General features: G+C 40.9%; 1 protein-coding gene across 9 annotated transcripts in view; it reads right to left on the reverse strand.

The window, feature by feature from the left end:
- PHC3 (polyhomeotic homolog 3) overlaps positions 1 to 20,514 on the reverse strand; it is a 105,693-nt gene that overhangs the window by 79,831 nt on the left and 5,348 nt on the right. For 7 of the 9 annotated variants that reach the window (XR_005792233.1, XR_005792234.1, XM_040480715.1 and 4 more), the window contains exons 1-2: positions 4,335 to 4,424; positions 1,173 to 1,338 (exon numbers count right to left, since the gene is read on the reverse strand). Coding sequence is in view for 7 of the 9 variants with exons in the window: in XM_040480715.1 (XP_040336649.1) it covers positions 1,173 to 1,338; positions 4,335 to 4,348 (180 nt within the window). In the remaining 2 variants the exon portion in view is untranslated. Of the gene's footprint in view, positions 1 to 1,172; positions 1,339 to 3,809; positions 3,829 to 4,334; positions 4,425 to 20,514 lie in introns of those variants that run through there. The other 2 variants (XM_040480717.1, XM_040480716.1) reach the window with 2 other exon arrangements.

The following is a 20,514-nucleotide window of genomic DNA, read 5'->3' on the forward strand; positions in this document are numbered from 1 at the left end:
GACGGTCTCATCCTCATTTTACAATTTCCTGATGGTCAAAGAGATCATGCCTCTCAGCCAAGACACATAGGTACTAAGGATTAAGAAAATGGAATTCAAACAAAGAGCATATCAGACTACAATGCCCATGCCTTTTTTATGAAATACCATATTGCCTCAACCTCATTATAAAAGTTAACCAAGTAAACTTAATTTTGCAACCAAGTGAAGAGACTAAAACTTTTCCTAAATATTCCCTTCCCCCCTCTGCCCCTAAGACTTTAAATGATTCTTCTGCTTAGGTTCTTAAGCCACTTGAGTTTAAAATGAACCTCTTGGGGCACCTAAGTGGCTCAGTCGGTTGGGCGTCTGACTTTGGCTCAGGTCATGATCTCGCGGCTCGTGGGTTCGAGCCCTGCATCGGGCTCTGTACTGACAGCTCGGATCCTGGAGCCTGCTTCGGATTCTGTGTCTCCTTCTCTCTCTGCCCCTCCCCCACTCGCACTCTGTCTCTCAAAAATAAACATTAAAAAAAATCTTCAAAAAAATAAATAAATAAAATGAAATAAAATAGGGGCACCTGGGTGGCTCAGTCGGTTGAGCATCCGACTTCGGCTCAGGTTATGATCTCACAATTCGTGAGTTCGAGCCCCACATCGGGCTCTGTGCTGATAGCTCAGAGCCTGGAGCCTGCTTCAGATTCTGTGTCTCCCTCTCTCTCTGCTCTTCCCCTGCTCACATGCTGTCTGTCTCTCAAAAATAAAGATTAAAACATATTAAAAGAAAAAAAAAGAAATAAAATAAACCTCAACACATCCACAGACCTGAACAGATCTTCCTAAGTCTATATTTTGGTTTCAAATATAAAAGAACCTAGAAAAGCCTAGATCCATTCTGTATATTTAGGCTGTAGGCTGAGTGTCTCCACATTGTAGCAGCCACCTAGAGCCCTTCCAATTATAATTTTCCTAACATATGGTTTTATAAGCCACATGCTGACAAATGTTAAGCCCTTTCAATAGAAGGATTATTAAGTAACTTTTGATTGTTTCAGATATTAACTATTCTAACTGTACTCATTTAGAAAATATCATGTGACTCATTTGAGGACGTAAAACAACAGGTTCACCTGGCTTAAGAGAAAAATAACGGCATCCTAAGTCTTAGCCCACCCGTCATTATAACTGAAATACCTGTACAGCATGTCGGTCTGAGCCACTGTAGACAGAGATCTGTGGCTGCTGCATTCGAGAGGAGGAAGTGGTAATAGTTGTGGTGGTGGTACTACTGGCTGTTGTCGACACAGAAGATGTGCCAGGGTTTGCTTCACTATCCATAGCTGTACTGTGGTCCTTGAATCTGTCAGGTAACACAAAGGGTTTGTGTCGGCAAAAGCATTGTATTGCAGGCTTTAAAGAGTATTTAATTATTTCAAAGAAATAATCAGCAACAATCTAAATTTTTAAGACAACCCTCATAATAGCAGAGATAGCATACAGTCACCATAAACACTTAGAAAGGAAAAGTACTTCACAAATATATAGCATATTTGATAGTTAATACCTTCTAAATTTGAGTTCAAATAATTCAGGATATGCAACTTAAATAAATCCTGGCCTAAAGTTTATCTTTTCATTATTGAAAGATGAATGAAACCGAAACAAGTTTATAAAAGAATGCTATACCTAAAAAATAAATACTAAAGCAACATCAGAATTTAAAATATTTCTTTACTTTTTTTTGACCAAAGTCATTCTTATCTATCTATTAAAATAGGATGCCTAAGCATTTGTGTTCATTAGCTTATTTCTGGTTACCATATACACTCCGCTTTTAAAATATGTTCTCTTATTAATTTTAAAAATAATTTAAGATTTTATTTTTTGGGGTGCCTGGGTGGCTCAGTCAGTTAAGCATCCGACTTCGGCTCAGGTCATGATCTCGCGGTCTGAGAGTTCGAGCCCCGCGTCGGGCTATGTGCTGACAGCTCAGAGCCTGGAGCCTGCTTCGGATTCTGTGTCTCCCTCTCTCTCTGCCCCTCCCTTGCTCATGCTCTGCCTCTGTCTCAAAAATAAATAAAAACATTTAAAAAAAAAAAGATTTTATTTTTTAAGTAATCTCTATACTCGATGTGGGCCTCCAAGGGGCACCAGGCTGGCTCGGTGGGTAGAGCATACAACTCTTGATCTCAGGGTTGTGGTGAATTCAAGCTCCACACTGGGCACAGAGCTTACATTTAAAAAAAAAAAAAAAGTAGGGGCGCCTGGGTGGCTCCATTGGCTAAGTGTCCGACTTTGCTTCAGGTTCGTGATTTCAAACCCCGCATTGGGCTCTCTGCTGTCAGCACAGAGCCTGCTTCAGATCCTCTTTCTCCCTCCCCACTCGTGCTCTCTCTCTCTCAAAAATAAACATTTTTTAAAAAGTAAAAATAGTAAGTTTTTATTAACTCACACCGGCTTTTCCCCTAGTCTACAACACTGTCCACACTACACCTAATAACTCTGGTTATACTTATAAGCAGATTACTCCTGGAAAACAGAGCAGCTGACAACAATTTCCTCACTTCCTTCCAAAAACCTCCTCTCATAAAGAATTGCTCCAAATTTTGAAAAACCGTAATTATGTTACTTTCCTCACATATGGACAGTAAAGGACATTTTTGTACCAGACTTTCTGATTCCTTCAAACTCACTTCATTGTTGTGGTATAAAATTCCACTTAACACTGAATCTACAACTGAATAAATTCAAACAACGTTTTAAGTCACATCTGAGGGCCTCAATATTGTTAGAAAGTAAAACTTAGAAATGCACCAGAATGGTGAAAAGCACACTTGAGAATATACTGATTTTATCTGTCTTTCTTATCCAATCTTTTCTTCTGAGAAGCAAAATCTGCCACACATCACATCAGCATCATTGACAAGAATGGAGCAAGAACACTTTCTACTTCATGAAAAGACAAAGGAATTTGGCACTAATTGTGCATACACACACTATTCCCATATGGTGTCCCTTTACGTACAAATTTTCTTTGTTCTTTACACCACTTATGTAAATAGTATTTATAGGCTGTCCAAGGAATTAAAAGTAAAAAAACAAAAAAACAAAAAAACCTCAATGTAATAAAAGGAAGTGAAAGGAAAATAGTAGAGGAAAACAGCTGACTTCAGTTTTTTGATTAGTAAATGACTCACATCTTTATGCTTCTCTAGGGTTTTTTTTTTTATACTTTTTCAAACTGCTTTCCAATCATCAAATCATATGTTCAAATCATACAGATTTAGTGGTAGACAAGGTAAACTTTTTGCCAAATTGCTGGCTGTCAAAACTCTTACCCATGTAGCAGTGATATGCAAAAAGCCAGTTTAAATTCTGGTCCTTTCAGACAGCTATTCTGCACAACCACGTCCTCAAACTGAAACCCCATGGTAAGTTCGTTCACTAACAAACCAAAGATGGTCGCAGATAAGCCAAATTCTAGGCCCAAATCTAAACATCAGTGAGCAGGAAGGACCAAACCACTGTATCACATTTGGAGACCTGGCACAAAAAAACAATTTTACTAACTCCACCGTCTGTGCGTAGTACTATCTGCAAAATACAGCTGGCAATCGTGGTGCACAAGAGGCCTACCCAGGAAACACGAAGTTTGAGTAGCTAACTAAGGACATCATCACACCACACCGCCGCACAAGAACATGGCTCTCTAAGGCAGGCGTCAACACTGCAGCCAGAGACCCAGGGGAAATAAGGTCTTTCTTTCCGGGGTGTTTCAGCCTGGCCAGACCCGCAGGAGCCCCCGCCGCGCTAAGGCCCGCGCTAAGACACCTTCTCCACGCCTCCTGGGGGAGGGCGGTGAGCAGCCTCGTCTCAGGTTCTCCCTCCGAGGAGGAGTGGGGTGACGCCGGGGCGGGAAGGGGGGGAGCGCTAAGGAGGCCCGGCAGTGCCCGCCCAACCCTACCCAGCCTCCGCGGGCCCCTGGAGCGGGCGTCCGTGACAAGGCTGCCCGCGGGGCCCACTTGCAGGGATGACAGCGCCTGAGGGGCCCGCTGGGGCCCACCTCCCGGAAGACCCCAGCGGTCGGGGTCCCTGGGGTGACTCTGCCTGCAGGGCCCTGCCGATTCGGGATCACACGGCGGAAGGGGCGCTCCCGCCTGGAGGTAACTAGACCCTTACAGTTGGCCTCCGCCCCCCTATATGGGCCAAGCGGGCTCCTCCAAGCAAGATAAGGAACTCCTGAGTCTCCCTTTCCCTGCACTGCCCTCCAAAGACCCTTGAGCTTTCCCCTCAGGGGACATGTCGCTGCCCCACTCGCCCCCCGGTTACGACATCAGTCACCAGCAAGTCACTCACTCCGCTTCCGCCATCTTCTCTCCTCCATCACTAACACGGGCTGCGCATGCGCCCCCCGGCGGCGAGCGGAGGGGCGGGGTCGACTCAGCCCGGGGGCCCCCCAAGGTCACGTGGCGTTCTCGGCTTCCAATCCCCCCTCCCACCTGAGGCCTTGTTCGCTCTGGGAAATGACCAGGTTTCTCCAATTTAGCTGCCACTATCTCCCCTCCAATCCCTCCCTTTCTCTTGTCGATGGTCATCTTCTTAAGGAGGGGTCTGTAACCAAGATATAAAAAGTTCTGCTTGGACAGTTAACTTAAAATTTTTAAGAACATCTAAAATATACCAAAGCCTATGCAAACTGCCATAAGTGAAATGAAAGAAAATACAACCGAGATTGGATGAAGTTTCAGTGGGAAAGGAAATGCCTTGGTGGCTACCGGGCTTGTTACCTAGGGCTTATTGAAGTTGAGGGTACAAACAAGCAGTTCCTCTCTCAGCCTCAAAAATTGTGTTCCAGACGCTGTGAGATTAAGGAATCACCATGATTACCCTATGAATATTATTCACGTCTTCCGCATGAATTTACTGAGCATTTAGTAGGGATTGCAAACTTGAGCACCGGAAAGAATAAGCAGGAATGGCCACCGGTTTGCTAATATGGTTTGCTGTACAGTGCATATGCTAACTACACTGAGGCAGGCTGAGACAAATAAATAAAGATGACTTTTAAAAATCTGTGTCTTCCAAGAAATTTTAATATCAAGAGTGGGGTGTTTTTTTTTTTTTTAATTTTTTTTTCAACGTTTTTATTTATTTATGGGACAGACAGAGACAGAGCATGAACGGGGGAGGGGCAGAGAGAGAGGGAGACACAGAATCGGAAACAGGCTCCAGGCTCCGAGCCATCAGCCCAGAGCCTGACGCGGGGCTCGAACTCACGGACCGCAAGATCGTGACCTGGCTGAAGTCGGACGCTTAACCGACTGCGCCACCCAGGCGCCCCGAGAGTGGGGTGTTTTTGTAGAGATATCCATTCAATGTAATAAGTATTCTGAAACATCCATTAAGTGCTTTGGAAACCTTAAGTTCATGAAATAATCAATCTTTACTGCCCTTAACAGAAAAAAAAAGTGTACTGATGACAATGTCTTTTGGTATTTCTAGACCTAATTTCAAGACCTGAAAAATGAAGTATTGATATAAATCTATCATAAAGTGTATTGTGGTCTAATGAAAAGTATACTTAATCTTAGAAATCTTGTGCTTTCAGGCTTTCCCTAGGGAAGGAAAAAGAACATTTCCAGTGTAAACTAAATTGTCAGTTTACTTCTTTTCCCCCCTCTGAAAAGATAGGTTTTTGTGTGTTTTTTCCTAAAGATTTTATTCTTGGGGCACCTGGGTGGCTCAGTTGGTTAAGTGTCTCACTCTTGATTTCAGCTCAGGTCATGATAGTGTCAAACCCCACATCAGGCCCAGCTCAGAGCCTGCTTGGGATTGTCTCTCTCTCTCTTTCTTCCCCTTCCCAGCCCATGCATGCATTCTCTCTCTCTCTCTCTCTCTCTCTCTCTCTCTCTCACTCCAAATAAATAAACTTAAAAAAAAAAAAGATTTTATTCCTAAGTAATCTCCACACCCAAGATAGGGCTCAAACTCACAATCCTGAGATCAAGAGTAGCATGATATTATATTTAATATATCTATTTTTAAAAAGAATAGCACACTATTCTGACTGAGCCAGCCAGGCACCCTTGAAAATGTGGTTTCTTTACTTCATTTTCCTCTCTGAGGGCAGTGCCTTTCCTACTACTCCTAGGAGAACTCACTGAGAAAGTCCCCTTTGAAAAGTCCCTTTGGATACTTAAAAATATTACTACTTTTTGTTTCATTTCTGACATGCTTATATGATGGCATTGTCATTTGACTCTCAAGAATCAAATTTCCATTGGTATTGCTGAAATTTTTGGTTAGAGAAACATAAGTGAAGAAATTACAGTCTTAAACCTAAAGATAGAAAATGTCAAAGGAGTGTTTGGGATAAACATGTTAGGTAAAGTATTTTAGGTAAAGTCAGACCAGTATTGCTTTTTGAGAAACATTTCTTTTTTTTTTTTTTAATTTTTTAATATTTATTTATTTTTGAGATTTTGAGAGAGAGAGAGAGAGAGAGAGATGTGCAGAGTACGAGCGGGGTAGAGACAGAGACACCAGAGAATCTGAAGCAGGCTCCAGGCTCCGAGCTGTCAGCACAGAGCCTGATGCGGGGCTTGAACCCATGAACCGAGAGATCATGACCTGAGCTGAAGTCGGATGCTCAACCGACTGAGCCACCTAGGCACCCCATTGAGAAACATTTCTAAAGTTGATAGTTATTAGAACAACAGCAACCATGTATACAGCCTTTTTACTAAGCGCAGACTCATTTAATCTTCACCAAAACCCTGGATATAATTAACATCATTCCCATTTAGCACAGAGGTAGAGTAAGGCTCAAGGTGATTAAGAATCCATAGTATCTCTGCTTGAATGTACCAGAAGCAGGATTCTAATTTCCATCTCCAAAGCCAAGGTTTTTTTTTTCATGGCAGCATTCAGAAAGCCACTGTGTGAAATGTTAGAAGAAACAAAGTATGATGAGGGACTACTCTTAAGACATTTATCATCATAGCGGTGCCTGGGTGGCTCAGTCGGTTAAGCATCCGACTTCGACTCAGGTCATGATCTCTCTGTTCATGGGTTCGAGCCCCGCATCAGGCTCTGTGCTGACAGCTCGGAGCCTGGAGCCTGCTTCGGATTCTGTGTCACCCCGTCTCACCGCCCTTCCCATGCTCATGCTCTGTCTCCCTCTGTCAATAATAAATAAACATTAAAAAGAATTAAAAAAGAAAGAAATTTATCATCACTTACCTGATCAGAGGAAGGTATTTTCCTTCTTTGTGATTTCCTTTTTTTAAATTTACTTTTTATTTTATTGTTTAAATATAATTTATTGTCAAATTGGCTAACAGACAGTGTGTGAAGTGTCCTCTTGGTTTTTGGGGTGTGATTTCCTAAGGAAAGGATGTATATGGCATGCTAGCGAGTTGAACTTCTTTCTAAAGTTCAGGAACCATAACCTTGGAGAAGTGTTAGGATCCTATTTGGTTTTAGAAAAACCCCTCTAGCTTTGTGAAGGATAGATTGGAGGAGAATGAAAATGGAGACAGGGCAACTAATTTAGAAACTATATGAATCCTAAGAGAAATAAATGATAAGGGCTACAGGAATGGAAAAGAAGGCGAGATGAAAATTTCAGTTCCTTAGTTGCATTAGTCGCACTTCAAGTGCTCAACAGCCACATGTAGCTAGTGGCAACTACATTGTGCAGTGCAGATATAGAACATTTCCATCATTACAGAAAGTTCTATTGGACAGTGCCAGTCTGGACTCTAGGTCAGGGATTGGCAAACTACTATTTCTGCCTTAATCAGTTTGGGCCACTATAACAAATACCGTTGACTGGGTAGCATAAACAACAAACATTTCTTTCACACAGTTCTGGAAGCTGGCTGGGAAGTCCAAGATCAAGGTGCAAGTAGATTCAGTGTCTAGTGAGAGCCCTCTTCCTAGTTTGCAGACAGCTGCCTCCTTGCTGTATCCTTCCATTGTAGCAGGAGTGGGAACCACAAGCATATGGGCCGCTTCTTCATGTAAACCACTTGTGCCTTCAGGGTCTGCTGGGCCCTTTCCATCTGATGGTGCAATGCTGCTATGCACAACCAACTTGGTTTGGTAAGTCAGATGACGCTCAGTTTATGAAGGATAGCTCAGGTCTCATGGTAACTGGGTGACCCATTTAGTCTCTATTCAGGCCCAGTAGCAATCCAAGATCTGGTTCTCAAAACAAATTATCTGCAGAGGACAGTGGGACTTTTTTCCAAAATTCTAAGAGCTTGCATGCACTATGATGCACCTGTAAGGGCCTATCGAAGGCTCCAAACAGCATACACTCCAAGCCCCATTGGATCTGCAGCATACACTCCAAGCCCCATTGGATCTGTTGGATCATCTGGCCAAGTGGCAATGCAGCTTGCACATAAGCCTGGGCCTGTCACAGAGCCTTCTCTCGTCCAGAGCCTCATTCAAAATTAGCAGCTTTTTAGGTCACTCAGCAAATAGCATGGAGTAAAACACCCAAATGAAAATATATGTTGAATCCATATTCCTGGACCCCTAGAAATTTCACTGAGGTGGAAGCCCCTAAGGTCTTTTTAGATTTTATTTCCCACCTTGTGACATGCAAATGCCTTACTAGTAAGTCTAGAGTAGTTGCTACTGCTTGCTTACTAGGTCCAATCAACATACGTCATCAATATAAGGGACCAGTGTGATACCTTGTGGGAGGGAAAAATGATTAAGATCTTTGTGAGCCACGTTATGACATAGGGCTGAAGAGCTGATATACCCCAAGGTAGGACAGTGAAGGTATATTGGTGGCCTTGCCATCTGACAGTGAGCTGCTTCTGGTGGTTTTTACTAACAGGTATTAAGAAAAAAAAGCATTTGCCAGATCAGCAGCTGTACACTAGGTACCAGGGGATGTGTTATTTCGTTCAAGCAAGGAAACCACATCTGGTACAACAGCTGCAACTGAAGTCATCACCTGGTTGAAGCTCATGATTGTCCACTGTCATTTCCCAGGATCCATCTGTCTTCTGCACAGGCCAAATAGGGGAGTTGAATAGGTGTGGGGTAGCAGTAATCTCTGCAGTCCCTCCAGGAATGGGCTTATGATTTTTCTGGGCAGAAGTGGTTCCAGGGGCTCCCACTTGGCCTTTTCCACCATATTAGCCCTCATTTCATAGGTGAGGGAAACAATGCAAGGATTCTGCTATCTGCTAAGTATATCTATTCCAAGTATGCATTCCAGAACTGAAGAAATAACCACAGGATGGAGTTGGGGACCAACTGGGCCCACTGTGAGATAGACCTGAGATCCAACTCCACCAATCACCTAACCTCTATAAGTCCCTCTTCTGACTAATGGGCCACAGTGACATTTGGGTCTCCCGGAATCAATGTCACTTCATAGCCATTGTCCAGTAGACCCCAAAGGGTCTGATTGTTTCCTTTTCCCCAATGCACAGTTAACCCTAGTAAAGGTTGTAGGTCTCTTTGGTAGAGGCTAGAGAAAGATTATAAATTTTTCGTAGTGTCCCAGTGGCCTCCCTTTCATTTAAGGGTTTCTGGGTTCTGTAAACTGGCTGGAGTCTGAGAATTTGATTGAGGGGCTGTGACTCTCTTTTTATGATACAGGTTAGACTTTTGTTTACTTAACCAAAGACTTCTCTACTGATCCAGTTCAAGTAAGAATTTAGTAAGCTCCCTATCTATTTCATTTCTAGGAACACCATGATGAGCCAATGACATAGGTCTGCACAAGCCAGACTAATTACTGCTTTGACTCTGCTGTCCATCATGGTAACCATGCCCACTTAGCCTTTAGTACTTAAGCACTGCCACTTGGCCCCTGCCACCCTAGGATCTGATTACTCCTATTGCATTTAGTTTCCCAATCGGTTGAAGCAGTTCCCACTGTAAGTCCGGCCTGCAGAGAAGAGTGATCGCAGAACTCTTCTGTGTGCCAGGGCGCCTCTCATAAACTGCTGCAGGGTGAGTGTGTCCCCCCAGACTCCGTATATTGAAGCCTGAATTCCCACCATAATGGTATTTAAGAGCCTTTGGGAGGTAAATAGAGCATCAGGGTGGAGCCTTCATAAGTGGAATTAATGCCCTTATAAGAAGAGACAGGAGAGAGAGATGATCTCTCTCATGGCCCTGTGAGGATACAGCAATAAGATGGCTGTCTGCAGACCAGGAATAAGCCTCTCACCAGACACCACAACTGCCAGCACTTCACAGCCTCTGGAACTGTGAGAAATAATTGTTCACTGTTTGAGCCACCCAGTCTGTGGTATTTGTTATAGCACCCCAAACTGGCCAACGCCAGCCCATGGGCCAAATCCGGCCTGCCACTTATTTTTCCTACAGCTCTCAAGCTAAGAATTTGTTTTTAGGTTTCTAATGATTGGGGTGGGGGAGATCAAAAGAAGAATGATATTTGGTGACAAGCGAAATTATGTGAAATTTAAATTTCATTATCCATGAAGCAGAGTCTTACTGGAACACAGCCATGCCCACTCATTTATGTTTTGTTGTCTATGGCTGCTTTTGTGCCACAGGGGCAGGATTGAGGAGCTGCAACAGACCCTATCATGACCCCCACTCACTAGGTGGCCCTCTACAGAGAGAGTCTGCTGACCTCTATTCTAGATCATGGATCACTCCATGCTGCACCTTTCCAGAGTAGTTCATACAGCACACACACCATCCCATACCCCAACTGGACTGCGATCACTTTCGTAAGATCCTGTGTGGTGAGGTGAAAAATCCAGCAGACCCAAGTATGAATACTGGGCTCACTACCTTATGCTTGAACAAGTGATTAGACTGCTTCAGGTTTTAGTTTTATTATGTGAAAAAGAAAGGAACAACGACACCTTATAAGATTGTTGTAAAGTCTTAAAAGGCCAGATGTAAAGTCTAAAAAAGTCCTCGTTTGTTTTTTAACTTCACTCAGATTTGCTCAATAAATGTTATTGAGTACACCTAATACTCAATAGGTTTTAAATGCTTGGTGAGGGAATAAATACTTGAATATTTGGATGAATGAGGCGTAAAATTCTAGCATATCTTGAAAATTGGAATGACAACAATGTATAGACCTGCTTTCTGTTTTCCTTGAAAGCAATCTACTAAAACCAAGTACTTTTACGAAACCAAATAGTGTTGAAACTGAAGACAGTCTCTAGTCCTGCTCCTCTTATCTGCTCTTGCCGTAATTAGTATGCTAATCATATGCTAAGCCATTTTATCTTCCCTTGTACACCTGTGGGTGGCACCATACATAGCTCTATCTCCCCAGGGGCCGCATAGTAGAAACACAGAGCACGAAAGCTAGAAGGGACATTAGATGTCATGTGATCCATGCTGATGAAGAATCCCAGGCAAAAGCAGAGTTTGAACCCTGATCTCCTATGCACCCAGTCGAGAGGCTCAATAAACACTGGAAGATACTATGTGCTTTCCATTCTGCCTTTATGCTTTTGTTGTTTAGCATTGTGACAGCCTAGAATTGTTAGAAGCATGGCTGTAGAATCAGACATACTTAGATTTGAATAATGGCTCCACCACTCCTTAACTGTGACCTGTGGCAATCCTGCCAGCTCCACCTTCAAAACATAACCTTATCTCTGGCCACACCATGCATGAAATCATCAAGAAATTAACCAAATCTGCTACTTTTTCTTCTCTTTCTTCTTCGTCTTCATCTTCTTCTTTTTTTTTTTTAATAATCTTTCATTTTATTTTTATTTATTTATTTTTATTTTTTAGAGAGAGAGTGTGCGAGCAGGGGAGAGGGGCAGAGGGTGAGAGAGAGATTCTTAAGCAGTCTCCACACTCAGCACAGAGCCCGACATGGGGCTGAATCCCACAACCCTGGGATCATGACGTGAGCCACAATCAGGAGTCGAACGTTCAATTGACTGAACGACCCAGGCACCCCCAAATCTGACCACTTCCACTATTATCCACCTAGGCCAGGCCACCATCACCTTTCTCCTGGACCACTGCAATAGGCTCCTGACAGGCCACCCAACTTCTAGCCTTATTCCTCTACAGTCTATTCTCTACATGGTAAGTAAGCTTTTAAAACTGTAAATCAGAGGCACCCGGGTGGCTTTGTAAGCATAGCACACTTTGTAATTATGTGTTTGTTCACTTGTTTTCTTGCCTATCTTTTCTCTCTAAACTGTGAATCTCACAAGGACAGGGACTAAACCTGTTTAGTCCCTTACTGTATATTCAGTGCCTAACACAGTGCCAGGCACTTAGTAAACTCTCAATAAATAAATGTTGGAAGAATAAATAAATACATAAGTCACTCACCCAAAAAAGTGTATTTCATCTTTGATCTTTCATCTCCTGTACATGATGAATGGACCATTGCCTTCTCCCCCCACCCCCACCCCCACCCCCAGTTCTTTATTTACTCTTAGTTAAGGAACCATGCCACAGTTGTCTTGATTTGTACCTGAGATTTGCTTTAGTTAGGTATGGTAAGGTGACAGACACAGGGACACCTTCCTTTGAAAGAAGAGTTTATTATTTACAGCTTCCAGACGAGGGGTTGGGGGGTGGGGGGTGGGGCATGCCACACTATGGGGGCCACTGGGGAAGTACCAGTGTCCATTAGGAGGCAGAAAGAGTGAAAGAGAAAGCAGGGCCAGAGCATTCATTGTGGTTTCTGCAGGAAGGAATGGACAAGGCGGTGTAAGAAAGTTTGAGCCAATTTGGGATTGGATAATTTGAATAATTTTAGCAGGCTCTTGTCTATAGGGGTGGTCTCTAGTTGCCCAATGCCTGGCCCTAGAGTAATTTAGAGCAGGGGGAATAGTGGCTTGTATATGAGTTAGATAAAGGAGGTGTTTAGGGATATAAAGTCTGGGTGGGTTGGTTTGCATATGAAAGGTATGGTCACAGGGGAGTCATTTGCTATCTCTAGGAATTAGCCAGCCCTGGGAGGCCCCTCTGTCAGTAAGGCCACCCACATGTCAAAGCCTCACAAAATATACAGAGTAAAAAACAAGATTAATACATGTCCAATTTAGGTATTATGAAAGTTTATTCCCTGATCAAATTCTTCAGATTGACTATAAACCATTATTACTATGTGGTATTTTAAATACACTATATATTTATGCAGAGTATAGTATGATATACATTCATGTCAGAATAATTTCTGCTGTAATGATTTAATATATATAGTTTATTCAAATAATTTGTGTAATATTGATGTATTATTTTGAGAAATGCTTCGGTTATTCATTTGAAGTAGTTTTATAGAAATAAATTAAAACATTTAAAAGCTGATAAATTTCTCTTAGCCAATACTATACTATTTAATCTACAAATAAATTACCTCTGTCTCGGGCACCTGGGTGGCTCAATTGGTTAAGTGTCTGACTTAGGCTCAGGTCATGATCTCCAGGTTTCTGAGTTCCAGCTCCACATCAGGCTGTCTGCTGTCAGCACAGAGACCACTTGGGTCCTGAAGCAAATGAGGGACAGAGAGAGGGAGAGAGAGAATCCCAAGCAGGCTCTGCACTGTCAGAGTGGAGCACAATGCAGGACTTGAACTCAGGAACCATGAGATCACGACTTCAGTCAAAACCAAGAGTTGGATGCTTAACAAACTGAGCCACCCAAACGCCCCAAGAAGTAGCCTATTCTTTGTAAGAGGTATGGAATATTTTGCAGGGAATTAAATGTGTGTGTGTGTGTGTGTGTGTGTGTGTGTGTGTGTGTGTGTGTGTGTGTAGGAATCTTTGTCTAGTTTAATGCAGGAAGATAGGCAAAGCCTGGAATCTAGAGTTAACCTGAGTTTAAGCACTGGTCCTGCTCATGTCTAGCTGGTTGTTATTAGGCAATTCATTTCACCTGTTCGCATACCAAGTTCACCAACATTACCAGTTGAGCTTATTGGGAAAAATCAATTAATCTGAATGTGATTGTATTTGTAAAAGTGTTTTGTGACCGCAATGTACTATGCACATGTGTCTAGAATTTATAATACACTGCAGGGACTTTTTCAGAGTAAGAATTCAGAAGGTTTTTCATTGTTGTTGTAATTGTAGAAATGTTCAAGGGCAAGATTAGAGGAAGGAACACTAAAAATTGATTCAGGAAAAGAATAATAATTCACTGTCTATTTACATAATGAAATTTTGGATTTGAAGGGTAGTTTCCATCAATGAACTTCAAAGAGCTTTGAGATGTTTGTTTATTTTCACAGTATTTTGAAGTCAGCCAGGTTAACGTTGTCATCATTTATTCTCTGAAAGGGAAATAAATTCACAGCAAGTTACATAACCTGCTTCAGTCAAAAATAGAGCCAAGTCTTTCAATTTTGCCATGTAGTGCTCAGGCTGGAGATTGTATTGTTCTCAACAATAAGTACTTTTTTTTTTTTTACTGGTATTATCTAAGATTTAGTTTTATCAAAATACTAACTGAAGTAAGCGATTAAAATATAGAAAATGTCACCAAATAATTATTTTTAAAAATTTTTTGAAGTTTTAAAAAAATTGTATTTTGAAGTTTATTTATTTATTTTGAGAGAGACAGAGCAAGTGGAGGGGGGAGAGAGAGGGTGGGAGACAGAGAATCCCAAGTGGGCTCCTCACTGTCAGCACAGAGCCCAATTCAGGGCTTGAACCCATGAAACCGTGAGTTCATGACCGGAGCCAAAACCAAGAGTCAGATGCTTAACTGACTGAGCCACTCAGGTGCCCTGTCACCAAATAATTATTAACAATTCATTAGAAAATAGGCCACATCAAGTGCCTCTAATATGCCCAGATTTGGTTTACATTTAATAAAGTCAAAATTCTGTATCGTCTCCTGTAGTCCCAGAAACACCATTCTTATCTACTTCGGGCTACCCTTCCCTCTGCTGTCATCTAAAGACCCAGTATCTTCACATTCCTTTTCTCTTTAAAACTTCAGTGGATTTAGGACTAAATCATAGGACCAAATTCAAAGTTCCTTCTTTCGCGTACAGACTCTCTATTTTCTTTTTTTTTTTTTTTTGATCACTTAAAAAAATTTTTTTTATGTTTACTTTTATTTTTGAGAGAGAGAGAGAGACAGAGCACAAGTGGGGGAGGAGCAGAGAGCAAAGGAGACACAGAATCTGAAGCAGGCTCCAGGGTTTGAGCCATCAGCACAGAGCCCGATGTGGGGATCAAGCTTACAAACCCTAAGATCATGATCTGAGCCGACGTTGAACACTCAACCGACTGAGCCACCCAGAGCCTCTATTTTCTGACTCTAAAACACCTTCTTCTGCTCCCAGCTGCCTTTATTCTTAAGCCTTATTGAACTTCTTGCTATTCAGACCCAAGCTAGGCCTTTCCCTGCTCTGCCTTTACACTCAACATTAATTCCACCTAAAACAGCAATATGAGGTTGAGGGGAGAAAGAGAGGGCTATGCTTGTTGAATACTTACTCAGTGCTCTACATACAGTATCCTATCTAATTTGCACCCATGAAGTAGGTATCCTCTATTTCACTGATGAGGATATTCATTTTAGTGAGTTTAAGTAAACTGTTCAAAGTCACACAGCTAGTATGGCAGGACTAGCTTTGGAACCAAAGTCCAACTCCAAGATACATGTTCTGCCCTTTTCAGTATGGCTGTCTCTCTCCATCTATTGTCAGCCAGCATTATCCTTCAAATTCCACTCAATATTTTCCCCCTTTGACCTTCACAGCCTCTCCCAGATGGAGTTAGTTGCTCCCATAATACTCTGTTTATACTCCTCTATGAGTACATATATTTTTAATTGAGGTATAATTTACACAATATAAAATCCATCTGTTTAAAATATACAACTCATGGGACCCCTGGCAGGCTCAGTTGGTAGAGCGTGTGACTCTTGATCTCAGGGTCATGAGCTTGAGCCCCACCCTGGGGGTAGAGTTTACATAAAAAAATAATAATAAAGCATATAACTCAGTGTATATTAAAAATGTTGTGTAATGACCACCACTATCTAATTTCAGAACATTTTCATCACTCCAAAAGAAACTTCATGATCATAAGGCAATCATTTCTTTTTTTTTTTTTTAAGTTTATTTATTTATTTTGGGAGCGAGCGTGTGTGAGTGGGGGAGAGGCAGAGAGAGAGAGGGGGAGAGAGAATCCCAAGCAGATGCCACACTGTCAGTGCAAAGCCTGATGTGGGGCTCAAACCCACGAACTGTGAGATCATGAACTAAGAGCCAAAATCAAGAGTCCGAAGATCAACCAATGGAGCTACTGAGGCCCCCCAGCAATCATTCTTCATTCACCTTCTCTGCAATCCCTGGCAACCACTAATCTGCTTTTTGTTCCTTTGGATTTCCTTATTCTGGACATTTAATATAAATGGAATTACACAGGATGTGGCTTCTTAGCATAAAATATTCAACATCGTCATATCTTTCAGGACTTAATTCCTTTTTACAGATAAATATGATTCCATTTTATGGATATACCACATTTTGTTATCCACTCTTTAGTTAATAGATATTTGGTTTGATTTTACTTTTTAGCTATTACAAATAGCACCTCTATGATTTAGTTTTTGTGCAGACATATGTTTTTAATTTTCTTGGTTATATAATTAAGAGTGGAATGTCTGGGTCATACTCGGTGTTTTATATCTTAAGGAATAGTCCAGCTGTTTCTAAAGCAGCTTCACCAGTTTAGATTCCCACCAGCAATGCATGAGGGTTCCAACTTTTGCTCATCTTTGCCAACATTTGTTATTATCCACCTTCTGATTATAGTCAAACTAGTGGGTATGAAGTAGCATCTCATTGTGATTTTGAGCTGCATTTCTCAAATGACTAATGATGAATACTTTTGCATGTTTTCATTGGCCATTTGTATGTCTTCTTTAGGGAAATATTTATTCAAATCCTTTGCCCACAAAGAGAAATTGAGTTATGTGTCTTTTTACGGTTTAGTTGTTAAGAGTTACTTAAATATCTGAATACTAGTACCATATCAGATATGTGATTTGCAAATATATTCTCACATTCTGTGGGATGGTTTTTCACTTTCTTGATGGTGTCCTTTGAAATACCAGCGTTTTTAATTTTGATGAAGTTCTACTTATCTTTTTCTTTTGTTATTTGTGTTTCTGGTGTCAGTCTAAGAAACCATTGCCTAATCTTAGGTCACAAGGATTTACTACGTTTTCTTCCAAGAGTTTTATAATTTTAGCTCTTACATTTAGATTTTTAATCCATTTTGAGTTAATTTTTGTAATGGTTTGAGTAAGGGGTCCAACTTAATTTTTTTGTACATGGATATCCAATTGTCCTGGCATCATTTGTTAAACAACAACAACAACAACAACAACAACAATTATTTCCCCCAATTTAATTGGGTTGGCCCTTGCCACATGATTTGATTTTATTTTTAATGTTTATTTATTTATTTTGATAGAGAGAGAGAGAACAAGAGCATACACAAGCGGGAGAGGGTCAGTGGGACAGGGAGAGAGAGAATCCCAAGCAGGCTCTGTGCTGTCAGTGCAGAGCCCAACACGGGGCTTGATCCCAAGCACTGTGACATCATGACCTGAGCTGAAATCAAAAGTTGGATGCTTAACCAACTGAGGCACCCAGGCACCACTTACCACATGTGTTTCAGTAAATGTTGACGTACATCTACTACTGTGGACTTCCTAGGGTTGAGTTTCTTGTATTCCTATCTCCATGTCCAGCATGGGAGTATGACATAGTAAACTCTCAACTAACATGTTCAATGAATGAAAATCTGATTGGAAATTCCTAGTGTCGACCAACAAATACTAACTGCCATAGGCTTTGCTGGGTCCTGGGGAAGTTTTATACAGAAAGAAAGCTCACAGTTTAGTGAATTTTTCAAACCAGAAGTTCCTAAGAGGCCCCAGAATCTTATAATTCTAGACTGGAATGGATTTTGGAGATCGTGGGCCCCCTCGTTTTTTCAGTAAGACAAAAGCAGACCTTGAAAGGGCTAAGTAGCAGCCTGTGGCCTATCTCATGTAAATTTGCCAGAGGGACCCGGATCTCTTTGAAATTACATTCTATTACAAGTTAACAAAGGACTTTTCAGTGAGTCCTTGATAAAGCATTTTTTCAGTTAGTCCTTGATAAGTCCCTTCCAGATGAAAGACAATTGCTTCTGTTTTATATCACACTTATCTTCAGAGATAACTGCTATCAGAGATTGAAAACAAAATTCCTCCAACCTAGCTGTACATAATTACTCCTCTCTCTGAATTTCTATAGATCATACTTGCTTTTGCACAAATTAGCAATATCTTCTGTATTGCCCTGTTGCTTTGAATTGTTATATAATCTTGAATTATTATTTATCACAGGTTTATGTGTGACCTTCCTAAGTAGACTATCTCACCTAGACTTAGTGGCAAAATTTGGATTTTACATTTTATTGTATGAAACATAGAGCCTTGTGCCTAGGAGACCTGCAGTACATGTTTCTTGATATTATTTGCATATTTAAATAATTCATGTTTAAAATCAGAAGCTAGTCGGCCTAAGTGTCATTCTGTTTTCCCCGTTCCACAGATAATAAGGCAGCTTACTCAGATGCTCAGGGTGAGAGGCTCTAAGGGAAAAGAATCTTCTGTCTTTTGGAAATTTTCTAGTGCCTCTTTACTTGCCTTCCTAGAGGAATGGAGAGACTAGAGACCCAATAATTTAGTACAGATGTATACTTAAATATTTCTTAATATTACTATTAAAGCTTTTAAATTCTATTAAAAGGATAAAAAAGATTGGCATCATTCCTCTAGGAATTGAGTAAATTAAACTAACTCTCAAGGGAACTCTGCGTTATAGTTTTAAATTACTGAGTCAGAAAGTAGAAAAAGACATCCTGTTTCTCTCCTTAAATCAAGCTTGCTTTCTAGTTATGAGGTGGAAAAAGAAGACAGAATAATCTAGCCTCATACTGAATAGTGCTTTGCAGGACATAACCAAAATCTTTGAAAGTGTTTGAGTTAAAATGTTACTTATTCTTTTTATTTTTAAAGATTTTATTTTTTAAATAAACTCTACATCCAACATGGGGCTCAAACTCACAACCCGGAGGCCAAGAGTCACATTTTCTACTGACTGAGCCAGCCAGCCACCCAGAGTTAAAATTTTAAATTGAGATGAAATAAAAGGTTGCTGAATGAGACAGAATGAGTATGTCATGACCTGATACTCAGTATACAGTCATGCATCTATGGGAATACAGTGAGCCTATTAATTGATTGTGATGAGAACAAATTACGTGTGGGTTAAAGTGATTCTCTAATTACAACACATCCAGACAGCATGTTCCCACATGGTTAGATCATGGAGAACAAATAAGAAACAAAAAAAAAATAAATAAATAAAACTAAGAATTTTGTGAAGTTAACTTTTTTCTTCATCTTCCAGAAACCGCTCATTCCCTATTTCGAATTCATGACATTTTAAAATTATGCTAATCAATGAAACACTTTGGAGCAATGATAAAATCATTGTCATTTCACTTCTCTGGACAAAATGAGGCCTAGACTTTTTGCTCCTCAAACTCATCAGTGAACCAGCAGCATAAGCAACCCACCAACAATGGTTTGAAATGTAGAATCTGGGTCCCATTCTACACCTTCTCAATCAGAATCTACACTTTGATAAAATCCCCACCTAATTTGTATGCATGTGAAAGTCTGAGAAGCCTGATTTAGATGATACAAAGTAACTTCTTAGTAAATTCTACCCACCCATGATTCTAGCTGAAAGATTCCAAGTGGGGTAAAATGAGAGTCACTTCCTTACAAGTTGTGTTTGACTTGAGTAAATAGATTGCTCAGCAAGTTGAACTAACTTTTCAGGTCACAGCTTTAACAGCTTAAAGGCAAACAGAAAATAAAGACTTGCTCTGCTGGTTTGGTGTTGCCAGCTTCCTTCCTCTTTCACGAAGATGAATTTTAGTATTTAAGTGGACATGAACCGACGTAAAATTATTCAAATGTCAAGTTAAACAATGTAATACATGTTGAATACCTAGAATTTTCTAAATGTCAAAAGACATTAAAAGGTAAGATTCCTGCTCTTGAGGTACCTAATGAAGACAGTGGCCCTGCTTTGAAAGTCTCTGTGTCTGGAGCCCTTTGCTGATTTAATTATAGAATGATTCGTAGTTTGCTACTATCTGGAATAAGAAGCCATACGAATCCAGTAAAATATCTCATGCTCAAGTTGCAGGATGATAAGCTCCGTGTGCAAGTGAACTAACAGGAAGCTTTATCTCTGGAGTGCTGTTCCCAATGACACCGTATGTGTGATTAAGCAGCCAGAAATCATTATAGACTACGAGCTCTGTTTTTTTCCTCTGATTTCTCTGTGGCCCAAAATAGAATATGGTTTAATTCAAGGTCAACAGAAATTCAATACGAAAGCATTTGAATCCAATAGGAAGTAGGTGGAGGCTGTGGAGAAAATAAGCAAGTCCTCTACGGGAGGAGAGAGGGGTTAGCAACCTTGTTGGGGAGAGGAGTTACTCCA

The sequence above is a fragment of the Herpailurus yagouaroundi genome, unplaced genomic scaffold (assembly GCF_014898765.1).
Source record: "Herpailurus yagouaroundi ecotype Mexico unplaced genomic scaffold, PumYag 159, whole genome shotgun sequence".
Lineage (NCBI taxonomy): Eukaryota > Metazoa > Chordata > Mammalia > Carnivora > Felidae > Herpailurus > Herpailurus yagouaroundi.